The 21,547-nt window shown below is 38.9% G+C and overlaps 1 protein-coding gene across 1 annotated transcript in view; it reads left to right on the top strand.

The window, feature by feature from the left end:
* The window catches only part of LOC137298659 (uncharacterized), a 119,214-nt gene that overhangs the window by 59,644 nt on the left and 38,023 nt on the right, over nucleotides 1–21,547 (top strand). The window contains exons 38-43 of the mRNA XM_067830942.1: nucleotides 228–348; nucleotides 1,110–1,126; nucleotides 1,297–1,432; nucleotides 1,776–2,005; nucleotides 18,625–18,705; nucleotides 19,920–20,198. Coding sequence (XP_067687043.1) covers nucleotides 228–348; nucleotides 1,110–1,126; nucleotides 1,297–1,432; nucleotides 1,776–2,005; nucleotides 18,625–18,705; nucleotides 19,920–20,198 — 864 coding nt within the window. The remainder of the gene's footprint in view (nucleotides 1–227; nucleotides 349–1,109; nucleotides 1,127–1,296; nucleotides 1,433–1,775; nucleotides 2,006–18,624; nucleotides 18,706–19,919; nucleotides 20,199–21,547) is intronic.

Here is a 21,547-nt window from a genome sequence, read left to right on the forward strand (position 1 = left end):
GCCATTACAACATCAAAGCGCTACCTTTCTGGAAGTATTGAATAATAAACTTAAATTTATAATCAGACAGTAATTGTCTCGGTTTCGTTGTATTTCTGTTTTGAGATCATTAATGCTAATAATAATCGTATACATTTACTAACATACGTATCGTTTTGAAATATGGGATATTTTTCAAATTTTATTCACCATATCGTACGAGTAACATGAAATATTGTCTGTTTCAGTTCCCTCGACAGGAAATGAGTGTGATACTCTGAAGTTACTGAGAACGCTCGCCAGTGATGAATATTGTGAAGTTCAGAACGGATTGCCAGTTGTCAAGTACGATAATCAGACATATTCACAGTCAGTTCGACAGGAGCTAGGGGATCTAGCCGTATGAGGCACCGAAATTCCCCTCGCAGAGTTGCGGCCCTTAGATGCGCAAGAAACCAGTGATCGTGGGTTCGCATCCCACTGCCCCTATTATGTTGCTTTTTTTTCTCGTTAGAAGTGTGTTTGAAACAACCGAGTTAGACACTGTCACAGGGAGCTATCAGTGTGAGGCGACGAGTTTGCAGAGTTGCGTCCCCTAGTCACGCTAAAACATATGATAATGTGTTTGACTTTTATTCCGCGTTGATATGTATATTTCTCTAAGGAGAAACGTATTGAAACGAAACGAGATTGACATTCCGAAACGTCGTTTTCCTTACAAAAAGAAGGCGACGTCCATAAATTCTCGCTTTAGGTGTATCACCTTCTAAATGCCATGGACGTCCATAAATCATAAATTCTCGCCATTAGGTGTATCACCTTCTAAATGCCACGGACGTCCATAAATCATAAATTCTCGCCTTTCGGTGTATCACCTTCTAAATGCCATGGACGTCCATAAATTCTCGCCTTTAGGTGTATCACTTTCTAAATGCCATGGACGTCAATAAATTCTCGCTTTAGGTGTATCACCTTCTAAATGCCATCCATGGGCTTTTTATTGAAAAAAAAACGTAAAAATATTTTATCTTACAGACAGACGTGTACAGATCTCTGTCAAGAGTGTGTTATTATACTGAAATGAAAATCCTTCCTCTCGGTAACATTTTTCTCCTCTCTCTCTTTTTCAGGAAACTGCCAGCTGAACGTAAGTAGCCAATTTCATTGAATATTCGACTTCATTCAACTGACAAAAGTAGCTTAAGGAACAAATAATTAAAAAATCTTGACAATAGAGTTCAGAATGTGTTTGTCCTTTGCAGCAATAAATGTGTTTGGTGTGATGTATGTTCACACAATGTGTTCATTATATTCCAGAGTTGAACGTTCCACTCATTGTTGGCCTGACTGTTCCTATCTCTCTCGTGGCCATCATCCTGTTCATAATCCTCATTTACGTCTGCTGTTGCAAGAAGAAGGCCACGCCTGTTCGACGCTTCCTTGTTGAAGAACGGTATGTCTTTCTACAAGATCTCGCCATTCGTCTTTCCTATCCTATCCGAAAATCCCGAAAACAATCGGATCAACACCTTTCATTCTCTATTTATCAATATTCCTCGAACCATTCCGAAAAAGCCGATCATTTTCGGTATCAGTCGATAATCTTTGAACCAATCCGAACGATACCGATCATGTCCGATTTGACCCGAGTTATATCGATAAATCCCGAACGCGATTTGGTTTTATAGATAAACTAGAGCCCTAACCTATATAATCTTCCAAATGACATAATTATCAAACCCGTCAAGGATAAAATGCCACCGGCTGTGTTTAAAATATGCATGTGTTTATTTCAGTGACAACCATGCCTTCAGGAGCGCCTTCACCGGTAACCTGCCGACCAAGGGCAACTTCGGAGCTTCTCGCTACATGATGTACTCGCCCCACACGCTGTCGGAGACGGCGTCCCAATCTAGCGGGGAGAATATCCACAAATATGTCCGACCAAAGATAATGGAAGGACGATCGGACTTCCAGGATATGCCCGGCCCTGATGACAGATCATACCCTTACACTGACTCGAGAGGTAGGCATTGTTACCTTGACAACCATCACGCAGTAAAAGACAAATAATATGGATGCCAACTTCTTGTTTATTGTATGTCACAACGTTTCTGGGCTAATCCCCTTCGTCAGGTGACTTGATACATCAATAAGTATATATACGTACATAAAACCAGTGTTGCATGTATATCACACAGAAAGGACAAGGTCTTTGGTTGTGCTTGACGATTTCAAGTTTCCAATTCCCTTCATGTTTAATTTATCAATTAATTAATGTATTATGCACGAAAATGAGAATAACCAGATATGCTTGTATTTGTTTCTGTAAACACATGTTATATTAGCATACCTTCAGCTTTAATTATTAATTCAAGAAAAAAACCAAGAAAACGGAACCTATTTTTGAGTTAATATTTGAGTTACTGTGACGTGAAATATTAAATAAATGTTGTTTTTTTTCATTACAGAAGATGCTTACCCAGACACGCACAGGTCTAACTTTTCTTGGGAAAATATGTTCAACGTGCTGGAGCCTACAAGAAATGGTCCGGTAAGTTGCTCTTTCAGTTACCCGAATCGCCCAAACTTTACTGTCAGATGTTTGTGCTGATGTGAGGCAAGCTGTTTAACTTGGCACTCAGCATTATTTCATCTACAAGACGATAGTGTATAAATAATGAACCAGACAATCGAGTGACTGATATCATGAACATCAATCGCATCACCTCAATACAGAATCTGTTCATCCATAAAGTTTGTACTTATCCGTGATACTTATCTGTGTATTTTTCAGTTTGAGGTTCCGAGACCGAATGTAAACAGCTCACCAAATAGAGTTTACAAGGTAAGGAGGGTGTTTCAGAGTGTTCATGTCAACGTGAAAAACGGAGCAAATATTAAGGTTGAAAAAATTATTCCAGCTGTATGAAAATTTATCCTTCATAAATACACGTAAAAAACACAATTTGTGTGTTTTTGTCATCTTATTCTGTTGTTTTTTATGATAAAATTTATAGCAGTGTTATTTGCATTCACTGTAAGTGCGGGGGGGGCGGGGAGGGGGGGCTTATGCATGAAGTGTGGTCTAAAATGACGGGTTTTGTAAATCATTTAGAAATATTATGGGAAAAACAATTCTATTTTAAGAATCGGCATACAGAAACAATGACCATAGCAACATTAGAGCCGCGACAAAAGACAATTTGTGTTACCAAAGTCACGTGACGAGACACCGTTTGTTTGTCACCTGGATATCTTTGTCAAGGTGAATCACGAAACGCCGATTGGGTATAAAAAATTATCATGGAAGTGGTATAGAGGACACAATGGCTACTGCAGGTTATCTATGTATATTTTTTCTGTTTCAGTACGGAAAATACCGCGATTCGTTAGCATAGACGACAGAAGCTTGCCTAATTTATTCCTGGATGGATAATATATTTTGCATGTGTCAAAGGCATCAGAAAAAGGGCATGGAAGCAATATATTTGTTCTTTGGAATACGATTCCAACATCGTTACTGACAATCAAACAGATGATCACCAGGAGATATTTTTCGTTTCGGCTTGATGTCGTTCCTGGACAGGGCGATGGCTGTCTCTGTCATCTGGATACAAGCTTGAAGAAATTTCAGATCTGGCTACTGCCTTGTCGAGATTCTGGATCTGACTATTGGCTTATTGAGCCTTTGGACCTCGCCCTGGTTTATCGAGATTCTGGATCTGGCTGCTGGCTTATTGAGATTTTTTACCTAGCTACTGGCTTATCGAGATTCTGGACCTAGCTACTGGCTTACTGAGATTCTGTATCTGTATTATCAGGTTACTGATTTCGGGTTTGGCTAGTGGAATAATGAGATTCTTGACCAAGGTCAAAGAGATTTGGAGACTTAGATCTGTCTACTGGCTTACTGAAATGTGACTACTGGCTTGGTGAGATTTTGGATCTATCTTCAAGCTTGATGGGATGTGGTTTCTGGACACTTGCACTATGATATGTTACGTTTGGCTTATTCTTCGCCTGGCAATGAATTGTTACAATCAGAATGTGGCATCGGATCAACAAAGATGTCTGCTGCTAAATATCTTCCTGACTTTTATATTGATCTGCCATGAGAATTCCAAGGCATATCCTATCAGTGCTATGGTTCTAACCCTTATATTTCAGAACTAAACCAATTCTTCACATCTTGTTTCAAAAGCTGCACGCAACATCCCATCAGTTTCTTTTCAAAAGAACTGTTTTAATTCAGAAAATAGTTTAATATAACCTGGTTGAGTATGTTTTTCAGTATGTTTAAATGTGAACATATGTTTTCTATTTCGGTTTTAATATTAGCTATTTTTATGACCCACATAAAACAGTTCTTCAGTTGGAATACTATATTCCCACATGTGTACTCTATCCATTCATTATTTAAGAAACATCATATGTGATATAATTCTCTACCATAGGTGTTCGTGGGTTCATATTCATAGAAACTGTATATATTATATCATGTATATATAGACTTTTTGACATCTTGTGACGAGACGATCACATGACTTTATTCACTGAAATCCCTATTTTTGTTATTTTCGTTATATTTGTATATATGTATTATATATTGCAGTGATGTTTTATATTTCTACTTTAAAAACTATTACAACAAAATGTGAGATATATTTGACATACATTTGAAACACTAGTATGAGATTTTCTTCATTTGAAAAATGCAGTTTCATCTTGTTATTTTCCTTTTTTGAAGAGACTTTCATAAAAAGTGCAGATTTTGTTGTTATTGTTTGAATAAAATTCGCCTATTTGAAAAATAGAACTTTATTATCATTTATAAGACCCGTTGGCGATGCCAGGAAGTATGGATACTGCTTTCATTCCATGAAACGAAACATAACCTCTGGAAGGAATGTTCAAATGCCTCCAGATTCAAATGGTTTATGGGATGTCTAAAATTCACGACATTCCCGGGAATGTTTAAAAACCATGGGTCTTTTAATCTGTATCCCAGACAACAGAAAGGGAAATATGCCCAATGCTGAAATAACATTTTCACGAGAAGGTATAATTAGTATTTTCCATCGTCCATTTGCCGCATGCCGTGCCCAATATTCTTACTATATCATGTTACATGTTGATTTCCAAATTAAACCTGTAAATAAACTGGAAATCCAACAAACAACCGAGAAATGTGGTCTAATTAACAATCGTTTTGAAATTCAGTTTCCAACTCGCCATAAGGATTGCAGTGGCAATGAAATTCAAAAGTAGCGTAATGCAATGACAATGTTCATAGCAATAACGACAGTGTTGAGAATATTCATAAAAGTCAATTCTGGCGTCCTCGGCGGTGATATTTGGCTGGAATATAGCTAAAAGCGGCGTAAAAACTCACTGTGCGTGCGTGCGTGCGTGTGTGTGCGCGGGCGTGTGCGTGTGTACATGTATATGTATTACGTGGCTCAATAAGGAAATTTTGGCTTTAATTTTCTCATATTCCATAATATGCGTACATGCCGTTATGCAGATTTCTGATGTTGAGTGCATCACTATCATAAACGATCATACTAGCAATTTTCTGTTACTCTACATATTTCACCCGTCGTAAGCTTTATGCAGAAGTAATTATCAAAACAATTGATCACTCGAAGTCAGAATACTTTCATTTTAATATTCCATTCACTATCATATGAATCTGAAAAATCAAATATTTTATTCATCTACAGGCATCATGCCAGTAATAACACACATCACAGAGTGCTTGTTTTCTAGCAAAGACCAACTCACTCCAAAATGTTTAATACGCTTTTAATAGTAATCCTTGTCACGACCATACCTTTTTATGTGCCCTGGTTGTCACAGTTTTCGGTTATCGATGAAATCAAAGGCTGGTCTATACTCTCTTATGATATGTCAGCAATATAGCTCCAGCTTATCAGGAATAGAGATATAGTCAGTCAAAACTGAAGAATAACAGTTCTCGGCCCATCCGGTAACAAAAATCCGGTAATACAAAAATGTGAAAATTATATGCACGGATAACATAAAATCCTTGATAACAGCAGGTGTTCTCGACACATATGCATACTATTTTGGTCAGATTAGTCTTGGCTGATACTCCTCAATAAACTGAATTTATGTTCACAGAAGCTATGAATCTAACCCCTTTCCCCACTTACGCATTCATTCATTCAATCAATTCCTCTCATTTTGCATCTATTCTGAGTAACATGAGATCAAAATTGTCCGATGCAGTGCTAAACCGCTATGCATACAAAATCCTGGATGAAATACTTGTATCTGTCTTGGATTTTTACCTTTTAAGTTGATAATATTATGGAAATCGGAATGTCAGGAACCATTACCCAAACATTATTTTGGTTCTAGATCATGTATAATGGCAGTTAGAGGAATTGTTTTCGAAACAAACGAAGAAACCATCCAAGAATATTGTTGTTTGTTGAGAATTACGTTCCGGCACTGAGTCACCTGTGAGAAGTGTGCATATATCTGGTCGTTCAGAGTTGCCGTGCATGTGCCTTCAATGCTGGAATATCAACCTGAGGTAAACGAGTATAGTTTTAGGCCGCCTTTTGCAATATTCCAGCAATATCACGTCGGGGTACACCAGAAAGGGTCTTCACACATTGTACCCGTTTGGAGAATCGAACCCGGGTCTTTGGCGTGATGAGCGAACGCTTTATGTTTGTTGTTAATTACAGAAAACAACTGATGATATCCACGATATGTTATTTATTAGTTCGTGGCGTTTGGGGCAGCCAACGTAGGTTAAAGCTCGCCACGGCGAAGATCCGGGTTCGATTCCTCACTGGGGTACAATGTGTGAAGCCCATTTCTGGTATCCAAGCCCCGTTGAGATATTGCTGGGATATTGTTAAAAGTTGCCTCACTTACTCTTTCATCTAAAGATTTAATTCTAAATCTGACATAACGCAGAAACTAGACAGTCTGCCGGGTTTCTGTCAGATCTGATGAGCATTGGTGAGTGAGTTGAGTTTTCACGCCACTTTAGATAGTATTCCGGCCAACGACATGTCAGCTTCCACACCATGTAACCAACCGACATGGGCAGGGTTCAAACAAACAAAGACGCATGGGCCGAAACGGGTTCGAACAAGGAATCACCAATCTCTGGCGTGCCCAGGGTCACAACTCTACACAGAGACTTTCGGCTAATTAAACGACTGTGCCTCTCTCTCCCTAGGACCACATGCTCAAATAGGATCGTTTCTCGTGATGTGAATCCCTACTTATTTTCTCGTTGCTTCAAGTTTCTTTTAAAACTTGAAATTTCGATGAATTTCTCGCTACTTCAAGTTTCTGTTAAAATATATAAAAAAATAAAAAATAAATGAAAATAAAATAAACCAAAAACCTGAAGTAGTGAGAAAATATTTTAACTAACGAGAAAATTATTATTGAAATAACAAGAAAATACTCTCAATCACCAACAAAATACGCGAAGCAGCCACATAATATTCGCAGCAACAAGAAAATAATCGATTTAACATTAAATAATTAAAATAAAGAGAAAAAACGCGCAAGCAACGACAAAATAATTCGCAAATGTCGCCAAAAATTAGTTTATGCCACAAAAGTGGCAGAATATGGCTTCCGCAAGCATGAAGTTTAAAAAATATATTCTTCATTCAGAACTGAATGTGACATCTATCGGTACTCAACAACATCAGCAATCGGAATTCCTACCACTAATGAATCACTACACAATGAAATACAACAATTAATATCTAAAATTACACATTACTTTAAAAATGAATTTACATTATTTAAAGTCAATTTTTCACAATAAAGAACAAACGTTATCATTGTCATATGTTAACAGTGTAATAAATACCTACGTCGTCCATCTTAAACTGGTCGTATCACTGCCACGCCATCAAACTGTAGACTACCCAGCCCAGTAGGGTCTTATATAAAAGCTGGGCGTTGTCCGATTCAAGGGCCACAGGAGGAGTCTGTTTCAGTTGCTGCCGTGTGAACATCAACAATCGAGGTGGTCCTCCGTGAGCTTCAACTGCCCGCCTCCTAACGAATGTCGTATCGCATGTGGGAAACCAGTACATTATGGAGCCTCCCCTGTTGTCAACACGTCACGCCATTCTTCTCTTAAGAGATAAGGCTTTAGATGCTGGTAGTTAATATCCTCACCCAGCGACATAACTTATCTGTAGGATTAGTGGAATTGCCTTCTGTTTATGTCTGGGAAAAGACGAGTGCATGTTCTGGACATGTTTCGGACATGTGCTGAACGGATTATCGGGCAGGATGACACCTGGACAAGCCATTCGAACAATACAATCAATATGTTCTAAACAGAGTGACGGGTATTTCCTTTAATTGAACCCAAAATCAATACTTTTTCTGGTCTGTGTTTTTCGAACCGAGGCTGTAAGAAGAACAAAACGGAAAAAAAACATCCCTCGTTTCAGGCAACTTAACGAGGCAGGCAAATAAACTTTAAACATCATCACCGGAAAAAAACTTCGCCCAATCACTGATCATATATTCCAAGAGTGAGTGAGTGAGTGAGTTTAGTTTTACGCCTCACTCAGCAATATTCCAGCTATATGGCGGCGGTCTGTAAATAATCGAATCTGGACCAGTCAATCCAGTGATCAGCATCATGATCATCGATCTGCACAATCTGGAATCGATAACATGTTTCAACCAAGTCGGCGAGTCTGACCACCCGATCCCGTTATAGTCGGCTCTTACGACAAACATAGTCGTCTTTTATGGCAAACATCGGTTGCTGAAGGCCTGTTCTACCCTGGACCGTCACTGATTATATATTCCAAAAAAACTTACAAGAGTAGTACGAAAATTCGTGCAGACGGATTAATTCGAATTAATTACTAACGGGATTAATTCGAAACATTAAAAATCCGAAAAAGTAAGCTATGGGAAGAATATGTATATTTTGGGTGATATAAATGTTACTATCCTTGAGAGTATCATTTCGTAAACAGTCATTGAGTTTAATTTTCCGCCGTTTCAGCAATATTCAGCAATATCACGACGAGACACACTAGAAATGGGCTTCACACATTGTATCAAGTCGGGAATCGAACCCGGGTGTCAAGCGTGACGAGCGAACGCTTTAACCACTAGTCTAATCCACAGTCCCATTTCATAAATAACACATGAAAGGAATATGAATTGCATAAGCAAGCTTTATGTTAGTGTAGTGTGTATTTGTGATGAGGAACAAACAAAGGCAGTACCTACCCAAACTTGTATATTTATTTATTGTTAATATAATATATATATTAATGGACACGTTGTACAACCAGTCGTTTAAGGCGCTAAAATTCGCTATGCGGAGTTGCTTAACTAAGGCGAGCAAGGAGACGGTGCTGGTTCGAATCTCATATTTCCTATGATTCTATTTCTTTGAATATTAGCATCATACCCAATTTCTAAGTACTAGTACTAATACTTTTCAAGTAGCAAAATTCACAGGCATCACGAGGTTTTAAACAAAACATAGTTTGTGCAAGTATACTCCCCATTAAAAGTTTCAACTCACTTAAAGCACTCACAAAAGGTTTTGTAGGTATACATGGTTACATCGAAAATGAATTTCTCCACTAAATTGGGAAAACCAAAAGCAAACTTTATGTGGATGAACTGCGCAAGGATCATACATCAATTTGCTAAAAAGCATGTGCAAATATCATGCATGAGAACAACTGCGTTTTGGTGCAATGTTTTATTGAATTTGCAAACTTTCACTAAGCTTCATCCTTTACTGAATAATTTTACCTTACGAAATTGTATTACAATTCATCAGTTCAGGTGTAAACAGTACCTTTAAACAGACTAGAATATTTCGCAAAACCTACTTTAGCACAGTTGACGGGAGCCTATAGCTACATTTACGCTAGTAAATCTAAACTTTTGAAAGGTAATATATTTTTTTTAAAATCTCGCCTGTAAAATAAATAGCGATATTTTACTTTCATGACAACAAGGTGTGGAAAGATGCGTCATTCTCACAGTTGACCCCAAAGAAAAGTCATTGTCCTGTACCCGTCAACATGGGTGTCTTGTTCCTGTTTTGTTGATTGGCGAATTTTACAGTCCCACATGTCGCGAGTCTTTACGCCAGCTTATATGCACTGTGTCATATAGCTGTGGTTGATTAGGGAAGGCTTTCGTTTAGGAGCATCACAACTGTCCTGGAGCACGTCAGTACAAAAGCAAGGGGTGCCGCCTGACCAATCAGCATCCAATGAGCATGTTGCTGTTGACCACTTTGGTTGGCAATATAGGGGACAGTTCCAAAATAAATCATAATAATTATCATTTACGATGAGATTAACGAAACATGGTAGCTTTCACACTTACATCGCTATCGATATTGAAATTAGCATTTGTATTAAAAGTTTGGAGACAGAAATAGCAAAATATTTTATTAAATTTACTAAATGGCAAAATTCCCCTTAAGTTTATGATATGCTCCACGATGACGTCCTGATTCTTAAGGCGACGGCGGGTGGTTCTTCAACAGATGGAAGAAGGACCAAGAACGACTATTCATTTCTTTTGGTTTCTGGACTACGTCTCCGCAGTCGACGACGACGTATGGATATGACAGGTACATGCCTTCATATTTTGAAACTCCATTAATCCGGATTACGGTTTCCACTAAACGCGTTCGGATTAACGAAAGTCCTGTTTAACTACAGTACGAATGAACAGGTGACGTCGTAAATACTCGTATATCCAACAAAAGCATGGAATCATGGTAAGGTATTTATCGTATCGTTGCTGTAGATGGTTTACAGTGTAAACGTTTTTCAAGACGTGTAGTGTACCCATCATGTTAGGATTAACGGAATGACGATTCTCTTTTGGAAAAAAACGAGTGTCCAATGTTGCAAGTATTTGAGTTATATCGATATGACGTTTCTGCGTCTAGTTGGTGGAAAACAACAAATGTAGGTAGTCAAAGTTTACAAATCAATTAAAACCATCAGGAGCTGACAGACCAATGAATCAGTTCAGATCAAGGAATCATCAATACCACCAACAAAAATGCTATCGTTTCACATCTGAAAGTGAAGTGACTGTACATGTATATATCTCATTACTTTGTATGTATCTTTGTAATTAATGGCTATTGTATTTCTTCCGTTGATCAGTATTTCAATTAATTGGTGGCGGGGAAACTTTCTTTGAAGGAAAGCCCGCAATTATACAAGCTTCTTTGATCAGTTTCTTTTTCTTTGTGAAATGTTTGACTGATATTCACCACGATACGGATATGAGGGAAAACGATTAAGGTGCACAACTCCAGACACCGAACTGCGCGCTTTCAACATACGCGAGTCCTCCAGCATGTTGTCAAATACCGCAGTCTCACTTGGAAGGTCGGACAATTCTTGATTGTGCTCACAGAAGAGTGAGTGAGTGAGTGAGTGAGTGAGTGAGTGAGTTTAGTTTTACACCTCACTCGGCTATATGGCGGCGGTATGGATCAGACACTCCAGTGATCAAAAGCGTGCGTATCGATCTGAACCTATGACATCTGTCAGTCAAGTCAGCGAACCCGACCCCATGATCCCGTTAGTCGCCTCTTACGGCAACCATGGATTGCTGAAGACCAATTCTACCCCGGGGCGTCAAGGGTAGCTTACAGAAGGAGGGCGAGTGAGTGAGTGACCGAGTGAGTGAGATGGTTTAACGCGGTTTTAAGAATATTCCAGCCATATCTCGACAGCGATCATCAGTCACTGACCGCAATAGTGTGTAAGCATCAGTAGACACAAAAGGCATTGTGTAACTTGCATAATATCCTGAAGGACAAAAGAAACGTCACTGGAGATTGTGCAGACGTCCAGTGGTTTGTTGTCGTTGATTTCTCGTTAATCTATTCCATAGCTAATGTGTTCAGAAAACAAGTGAATGATTGCCATTCAAGCTCGCAATTCACGCATGAATGCATGCATGATGCGCGTGCATCGCCATTTCAATATTGTGTTTGTGCGAGCTCTTCCCTCTCCAGAAACAAAAGCATTTCTTACCGCAATCTCAAACAATACTTTGGGGAGCAATGCGATTACGATTCATGTTTCCTCAAACTTGACTTCCGATGTATATTTATATATATATTATGTATAACAATTATGAGAAAAACATACTGTGTTGGAAAATGAGAGGTATATATCGAAATTATAATACCTCTGAATTTCATTTAAAACCGGACGCGCCGCGTTATTAAGATTTAAAGAAATACATACTTTTACGTAACTATTTACCTCTGAATGACTTTGATTAACCAGTCACAATCCACCTTTTACTTAAGTCATGGTAGAATAGGTTGTAACACTCCACTGATAATTAAATGCCATTTCTAACATTGCGACGTTTCTTTTTCCATCTAGTACAGGTGATCATGTCACAATAATTTTGAGACGCGTTACTTGAGGTACATTCTTCGTTGTTTGTGTGTTTGACGAACTGGAACTGTCCAAGAGGATGTCTTGCACTTCATCAGTGGTGCGATAGCATGGATACTGTATTTTGAACATACTCCAGGTATCTTGAGCGAGTTTAATACAAACATTAAATGACTCATCGATTATGGAAGAAAGTGGTGTAATTTATAAATGTTTTGAGTGAAACAAACTTGAATCCATAGTTAACGGATCCTGTCATCCAAGGGACACAACTCTTTATAATGATTAAGAACAATTTAGACCAATGATTTATGTAAACGTTTGAGGGCAGTTGGGCAATTTTAGACATTTATACATTATTTCTGTGTGTGGCTCAGTAAACATTTGGTTTTAAAGACATTTATTCCCAGGCGACATGATACATGGCTTACAGTCAAGTTTTTCTCTGGGGGGAGTCAGGCTTGTAACATGAATTCATGTGTTTATTTATATACTATTAACTTTCGGAATTGTGGAAAGTCCAGTCCAGTTTCTTGTAACTTTGACAAGCAGGAACGGAATCAATTCCATCATCATCATCATCATCATCATCATCATCATCATCGTCATCAAAACATTTATATAGTGCCAGTTCCTGTCCAAGAGTACTGCTCAGTAGCTCTGTATAACAACTCGAGACTGGAAAGTTAGACACTGTATGTTTTCGTAAAAGGTATGTCTTCAGTTTAGATTTGAAAATCTTCAGGCTGCTAACTGTCCTTAACTCCAGTGGAAGTTGATTTCAGAGAATGGGTAATGCCACTTGACATTATCAATCCCTGAACCTGCTACCGCCCGTAATGTGTGGGACAACAAGAAGGCCAGGTTTTCAGATCGGAGACTTCGGTTGGGTTGATAGCTAGTGATCAGACCAGCGTTAACATAGAATTGATGATGCTGGAACTTGTTACACCCTTGCTAATGAGAACATTTGTGTTTGTATCATTACTTTGCAGTTTTGTATCATTATCGTTTGCAGTAAGCATTTTAACGCCCCCGATCATTATTTTGTAATTGTATTTTGTTTCGTGTGTCAGGAAAACCTCGATTCTGTTTTCTGTTTTTGTGAATGTTCATTGTATTTGAGAGCATGGAGTTGTTCAGTGCTTGAAGCTTGAAGAGGTGATGGTTAGTGCAAACAGAATGCTTAATTGTCGGGTTTATGATGCGCTGTGGCGATATTGTAAGACTTTCTTGCTAGTGTCTACTGCAAACAGGAATTATGCAAGTAAAGCTCATCAAAATTCAGTTCCATCTTCTCGGAGACGTAATTTATAGAAGGGCAACAGTCATGACAGGTCACGTGTCGGTCATCCACTTGTTACGTTATGTCACGAAGACAACCATGTTCGGTTGGTGCATCAACGAAACCTATACGTAACCCGAAACATTAAAGCCTATAGACTAGAGTGAGACCGATTAGTGACAGAATCGTACAACATCCGGACCCAACATCCAGCCATACGCCCAGTTAATCTTTAAAGCACACGTCAGCACGCCTTGCTCGGTAAAAACAGCATCAAAGGACCTTAGGAGTTTACTATTTACAGATGAATCAAGGTTTACTCCAAGATTGTAGTCCCAAGAGTGCCAAGAGTCCCAAGAGAACATTAAATAGCGGTGCTTGCAGTTAGAGTGGAAGTGCGATGGAATGGAGAGACTTCGTAACTAAATGGGACAGTACAACTCAGCATTTTTCAATGCAGATTGTGGCATTTGCAACAAGAACAGCAACGTTCAAGAACGTGTTTAAACTTTTGTGTAAATGCAGAGAAGTAATTTCACGCTGTAACAAGCTTAAGGTGATACTCGCCCTCGTGTGTCACGTCTTCTGATTTCACGAGTGCGCATTGCATTGCTGTACTGCCTTTGCCGTCTCTTAACGATTACCTCTTCCCACAAGAGTTTATCTGGGATGAGACGAAATGAAGGCTACAACAGGACCAGAACCACCTTTGGTTTGCACACTGAACATCGTCAAAGGCTATCTTCAGTTATCCCGGTGCGCCGTACCTTCGCGTGTGGCGACGCAAATTGTAGGCAATGGCATTGCTAACTGAGTTTTATTGCAACACCATGCAGCATCTCTTACCTGGTATAGGAGTCGCCAATCAGTTTGTAACGGAAAACATTGATGAGACAAATCACAAATATTATGTATCAAAGGCAACAATAGTCCTCGTACTTAACTAAAATAGTTCAGGGCTAAAGTGTACTCTATTACACTATACATGGAGGTAGAACAAGTTCTCTAGTGAATAATTTACATATATACACCTCTTCATATGAAGCACAGCTACCTTTGAAGTAATGGATTAGTTGGTAAGACTCGGTGTATTGGCTCGTTGTGCCTACTATCACTCTCAGCAGACCCAATGGGCTATTAGAAGAACACCTTCAACTCACAAACTTCCTGTAATAATCACGAGCACGCTACTCAGTTTAACACGGACGCGTGGATAGTGAATCCTACCGCCGTTCGTTGTTCCATCTCCTTCTAGTCGATCTCCAGGCATGGTAATAATAATTACCATTTTTCAGTGTGTTTTGGTTAACGCGGCCATGGTACTAACTACCGATTTTCCGCACAGAAGCTGTAAATATGTAGATGGGATGGCAGAATATTTCAAACCCCTGAGTTATCTAAGTACCTACATGTTGTGAATGTGATGCTTATTTCTATAGAGGATCTTTTGTGAGTTTAATCTACCGCTATTTGATCAACGCTTGTTTGGGGTGGTTCTTGAGAGGCATTTGGAAGTCGGTATTCTAATACGACCCGTGAAGGTCACGGGGTAGAATAGGCCTTCAGCAACTCATGCTTGCCATAGAACGCGACTATGCTTGTCGTAAGAGGCGACTAAAGGGATCGGGTGGTCAGGCCCGCTGACTTGGTTGACACGCGTCATCGATTCCCAAATGTGCAGATCGATGCTCATGTTGTTAATCAATGGATTGTCTGGTCCAGACTCGATTATTTACAGACCACCGCAGTATAGCTGGAATATTGCTGAGTAAAACCAGACTCACTCACGGTATTCTAATATACAACAAAATGGTATGGATGTCAGTTTCTTCTTTGTTGTTTTCACAACGTTTCTGGGCTATTCCTTGTCCCTTCGTCAGGTGGATGAAAATGGTTGTTGTTGGTGGTGATTTTCAAAGTCACCATTTCATCGGAGGTTATCGGTATTTTTGTTGCTTGTTTAACGCCGCATTCACAAGCATTCCAGCTACAGACCAGTGCCAGTGATATTCGGACACTTGACGTAATGTCCATAGACTTACATGTTACTTCAGTGTAGCATAAATAATTTTTATGAAGTGAATTTAGGACGGATCTTTTTAAAATTTGACTGACAGATGTGAAATCATGTCTGCTCTGCACACAATTTCAGTTCAGTTGCACAATGCACAATCCCATAGGCCGCCATGTTAAAGGAGTTCTCGTCACGGTGCATATATTGACTGAGTACTTGTAGTCATTCGATAAGCAACTGAAAATTAAACAGAAATTGTGTGATTGAAGGTAAGGTTATTCCTCACAAATGTACCAACTTTGATTTGGATCTTACGAAAATTTCATTCATGAAATTATTTATGTTACACCAAATGTAACACTTAAATCCATGGAAAATACGTCAAGCGCCCGAATATAACTGACACGGGTCTGTACATGGCAGTGCGTATTTGTATTAGAAAACATTACATTGGGATATGTGTTATTACGTCTTTTTTCAACTAAACCCCCTCGTCGTTTGAACTTCAGCGTTTGAGGTGCTTGGTTTCTTCATAAAAAATACGACCTAAGGTCACTAGCCATTGAAACTCGCACATCGCAGATATGTCTGTGTGTATCTAATCTCTTACTACATGTCACAAACACATTAATGTGAATTTGACAATGAGAAACTACGCACGTATGCTAACTGTGAGGCCTCATTATTACGGTAGAGCGAGTGCCGGTGTCATCACAGCCCGCAACCTGCTGGGCGAAGTATGTCCCACCTGCTGATACGGGGATGTTAATGTTCGAATCTACTTTTATTTAGTTGTTATTCTATAAACCTGAAACCACTCCTGGGTCGTGTAGCCTGTGTCCGTTCACTGACATTAGATTATATCAAAAATACATAAATAAACAGGTATGTACAAAGTAAAGATAATGGTATTGTGGGAAAGCCATTTGACTACAGTGAGTGAGTTCAGATTTACCTCGCTTTTAGAAATACTCCAGCATTATCACGGCGGGAGAAACCAGAAATCGGCTTCACACTTTATAGCCATGTAGGGAATCAAGGAGGGTTCTTTGGCAAACTTACTATTGCAATCATGGCCGGAATAAAACCCTTTTCTGTGGCAGCACAAGCAAACGGTGTTTGAATAGTACAGTTACAATTTGCGTTGCTGTTGTGAATAATGCATATTTTGTAAGTTTTTTAACACCCAAAGTTTCATGTCAGATTAGTTAAAAGAACTTGGCGCCCAAATTCAAATTGGAAACGACGCTGTTAAATTACTAATTAACAGGCTCCGGTTATCGCACTTTGTCTTTAAGAGTGTTGGGTGGGAAAATATCAATAATTATAACTTTCAAAAATATATTTACACTATTTTTTCGACAAGTAATTAATAAGTTAATTAACTGAGTAACATTTACATCATAATGAAATACATATACTTTTTTAAAGCATTGTTTAACTTTATTCGTTAATGATGGTCTTTCATAAAGTTTTCTGCCACGGGGCAGTGGGGTAGCCTAGTGGTTAAAGCGTTGGCTTGTCACGCTAAAGACCCGGGATTCGAATCCTCACATGGCTTCAATGTGTGAAGCCAATTTCTGCTATCCCCTGCCGTGATGTTGCTCTTATCTTGCTAAAAGCGGCTTAAAATAAAAATCTGCCTGCCTATCTGCCACTTGCATGGGATTCCGATAAACGTTCCCGCCAAGTGCCAGACTGTCAAAGGGACGTAACTCTAGTCCAACCGCCAGATAAAAGCACATTGTGGATACAATGTGTGAGGCAGTTCAGATCAATTGTGTTATACCGAGGGAGCCCGACCTGTTTCTGCAGTTGCAGAATTTCTGCCGACCTGGATCTTCAATAAATATTCCCAACACAACGTTCACAGAATGTCCCCTTCAGCTTATCACTTGTGTAACTGTACAAGTCTTAATCCCTGTACATATTTAATCTTCTGTTACGTGTTAAGTGAAATTTGTAATTGACGGGCTGTAAATAATCGAACCTGGACCAGACAATCCAATCATCAACAGCATATGCAGTTGGGATAAGATGACGTATGTCAAGCAAGTCATCGATCCTTACCACCCGATCCCGTTACAGGCCTCTCATCGCAATGCTAGGTGAAGCCCAGTCTAGCCCTGATCTTCTAGGGTATCTGGGATTTGAACGTCCTGGCAAATCATGGATTTTTGTAGTATTTATGACTATAAATCCCAAGACCATGATTCTGGGTGGAAAACTTGCAGATCTTACTCACGTTCGAAAACGTCAATTTAAATAGAACAGAACGTTCGTTAACTGCAGGCGAACTAAACTGAAGGCGAACTAAGGTACGCGTTATGGGGTGGAGTTATATTAAGCTCAACACCAAAAAATAATACCCGCTAGTTGTATACAGACTACAACTCTCTAAATTTTACTCATTGGCGGATCTGGAGGTGAAGATGCTGTTCGAATCTGCCCGTGTTGCAAATGACTAAGGGTCGCATTGAAGTTGTTTTGCATTGGCGGAGCCGGGGGTTGAAACCCTTCCCACCGTACTTTTGCAAATTCCCGAATCCGCCTATGTTAGTGCTTCTTGAACATGTCAATGTAAAGGCTATGTATTGGTATCAAAACTGTCTTGCAATATATTGCGATATAGGTACCAGTTTTGCGATACGTTCTTTCCACAATATACCGATTCTCAGAAAAAAAAACATTGCCATACGTATCGTTTAAAAAGCGTATTGCGACATACAGGTATAAAATGCAGCCCCAGTAGTTGTATCAGTTCATGTCACCTTATAGCGTTATGAGACATGACGTTCATGGCGTGATTAGAGTCACCTGTCCAGGCTATCTAAAATCTGAAATGCTGAATTCCGCTAGCTTTGTAACTTCCGGTTAACACATTCATTATATATTTGCAGGAACTCACTGGATACTGGTGTATGTCGTCATCAATGTTTTCGTGGGAACAGTAACCACATCTCCTCCAGTGGACAGCATGGGTCAGTTCTGTTTTACTTATTTCCCTACATGTACAAACGCGTAAAACATAGAACTGTCTGTGGATGAAGTTTCACTTGAACACATTTCAAAGCTACCTTCGGGTCTAACATTATAGGCGATTAAAATGAGATCAACTCTCTTAATATAGCTCTTTAATAAATGTCTGCAATTGCCAAAGCTTCATAATCTCTCTGAGCTTTTGAAGATAGCAGTTACGCACAAAACTGGACATAGCTACAGTAATCCGACGTTCAGGTCACAGCAGAGATCATCAGTGTTCGCTAAATTCTATATCCCAAGAAATCTTGTGTGTGTTTTACAGACACGAAATGGCGAGGCCTTAACATTTCCTTGCATTTTAGAGCATTTCATCATCATTCACAAGTCAAATTAATTGAGGGAAACTATATTTTAACTTCTTTCTTCTGGGAAAGTACGCTTTTCGGTTACCTGTTGTTTCACGAACCATCGGTTTATCGTCTTTATTTTTCAGGAGCACCTTGAATTCTCCCGTTTTAAAGTTACATAAAGAATTTCTCAGGGTGTGGCACAGAGCAAGTGTCTCCAATTTCTCCGAATCGCGAATAACTATATGAGATATGAATATGTGTCCTGTGTGGTCATACACGGTTCGCATTCGTAACTACTCGTCTCTTTCCGTGACCTACAAGAAGCTTGCCGGAATGATGTGAGTAATTACGAATGGGTTCGGAGTTCTGCACGCCCATCTAGCGAGGTCGATATGTGTTTTCATGGGGGATTCCAAGTATCGGTAACACCATATCAAAACGGACGATGTACGTTTCAGTATCATGAGAATTTAGATGTAATTTAGAAATGTAGCTACCCATAACACGTGTGCAGAACACGCAGGTAAAAATGATGAATGTAATGTTGATTTATTCGCTTGAAACACGCAGTTTTGTTTGCGTTAACGCGAACACTGATCCAAGTCTTCCGATTGAAAACAGATAGCCTTGAAATAAAAGACACGATTCATGTTCATTATTCACATGCTGTCTGCTTTCTATCAGAAGATTTGGATAGCACAACATTCCCCTCCCAGTCCACCTCAGTCCATGTGAATTTTTACTATTGTTTAACTAATTTCTTTTTTGTTTGATGGGGACATCACGTAAGTCGTAAAAGGTTGTATTGGAAAGACCATCTATTCATCCTCAACAATTTTGTCAAATTATCTTTTGATTTTCAGGTGTGTATGTCGAAACTGAATCTGTTGACGAGTTATTGGAACAAGACTTCTTGATACGAGTGTCAGCACCACGAAAGAACACGAGAGGGCGTCCAAAGTTGAATACTTCAAAAATCGCGCCAACTACTGAGCGTAATGTTCGTCCAATGACGAGAAAGCTAAACGAATTCATCTTGGAAGATGATTTGCTGATTCCTATTGGTCGAGAGGGTCTCTCCAGAGAGAAGAGACAAGTCGTCGTGGACCCTGACGAAGGATCTGGGACGCCTGCTAATATAGGTTTGTTTCAACTTCATGTGGCGTTAACTCTATATCGTGTTGAGAATAGTGTCTTATTATTCTTTATGTCTGTCTCACCATTGATTTTTTTTAGAAAAATGTTGTAAGGGAATGACGTCATTCTATTTCCGGTGCAGCAGCACTTACAAGTCTTGCGCAAACAGCAAAGAATGCTTATATCAGATAATTTTTTTCAACAGATTGTTATATGTGCCAGTCATAAACCTTTTGCAAACTGATTTTTCAACAGCAAATAAATATGTCAGCTCTGTATGTCCGCAACCGGCGATGAGGTCTTGTAGATAAGACATGTCTACACTGGGGTATATCACAGAAACCCGAATGAAACATTATTTCATGATGAACAAAGTAACATGTCACTCCGATGATCGTATTGTCATGACACTGATGATCATTGTCATGGCTGATGATCATATTGTCATGACTTGCTAGTGGTCATACTGAAATATAACTGATGATCAGATTTGACATGTCAATGTGATGATCATGCTGTCAATCTCTGGTGATCATATTTACATGTTACTCATGAATGATCATGCTGATATGACAATCTAATAATCATATTGCCATAACACTCTCTGGTGAATGATCATATTAACATGCCACTGATTATCATATTGTCATGACTGATGATCATATTAACATGTCTGTCTGATGATCATATTTTCATGTCACTCTGATGATCATGTCATTAGTTTGATCATCACATTGACATGTCTGTCTAATGAGCATATTGTCATGTCACTGTCTGATGAATGATCATTTTAACATGTCACTCAGATGAACATATTGTCATGTCAGTGTCTGATGAATGATCATTTTAACATGTCACTCAGATGAACATATTGTCATGTCACTCTGATGATCATGTCATTAGTCTCTGGTGATCAATCAATATCTCACTCCCTGGTGGTCATATTGATATGACTGTCTAATGATCATATTGTCATGTCACTCTCTGATGAATGATCATTTTAATGTGTAACTCTCAGATGTATAATCTTATGACATGTCAATATGATGATCATATTGTCATGACTGAAGGTCATATTGACTTGTCAATCTGATGATCATATTGTCAATAGTCTGATGATCATATTAACATGTTACTCATTGATGGTCATATTAACTACACATTAGTAATCTTATTGACATGACGCTCTGATATCATGTTTACGTGACTATCTTGTAACATACTGACATGACAGTCTAATGATCATGTTGACATGTCACTCTTAATTATGATCATATTGTAATTAGTTTGATGATCACATCAACATGTTACTCACTGATGATAATATTGTCATGTCTTCGATGATCGTATTGAC

This window comes from Haliotis asinina, chromosome 10, assembly GCF_037392515.1.
Source record: "Haliotis asinina isolate JCU_RB_2024 chromosome 10, JCU_Hal_asi_v2, whole genome shotgun sequence".
NCBI lineage: Eukaryota > Metazoa > Mollusca > Gastropoda > Lepetellida > Haliotidae > Haliotis > Haliotis asinina.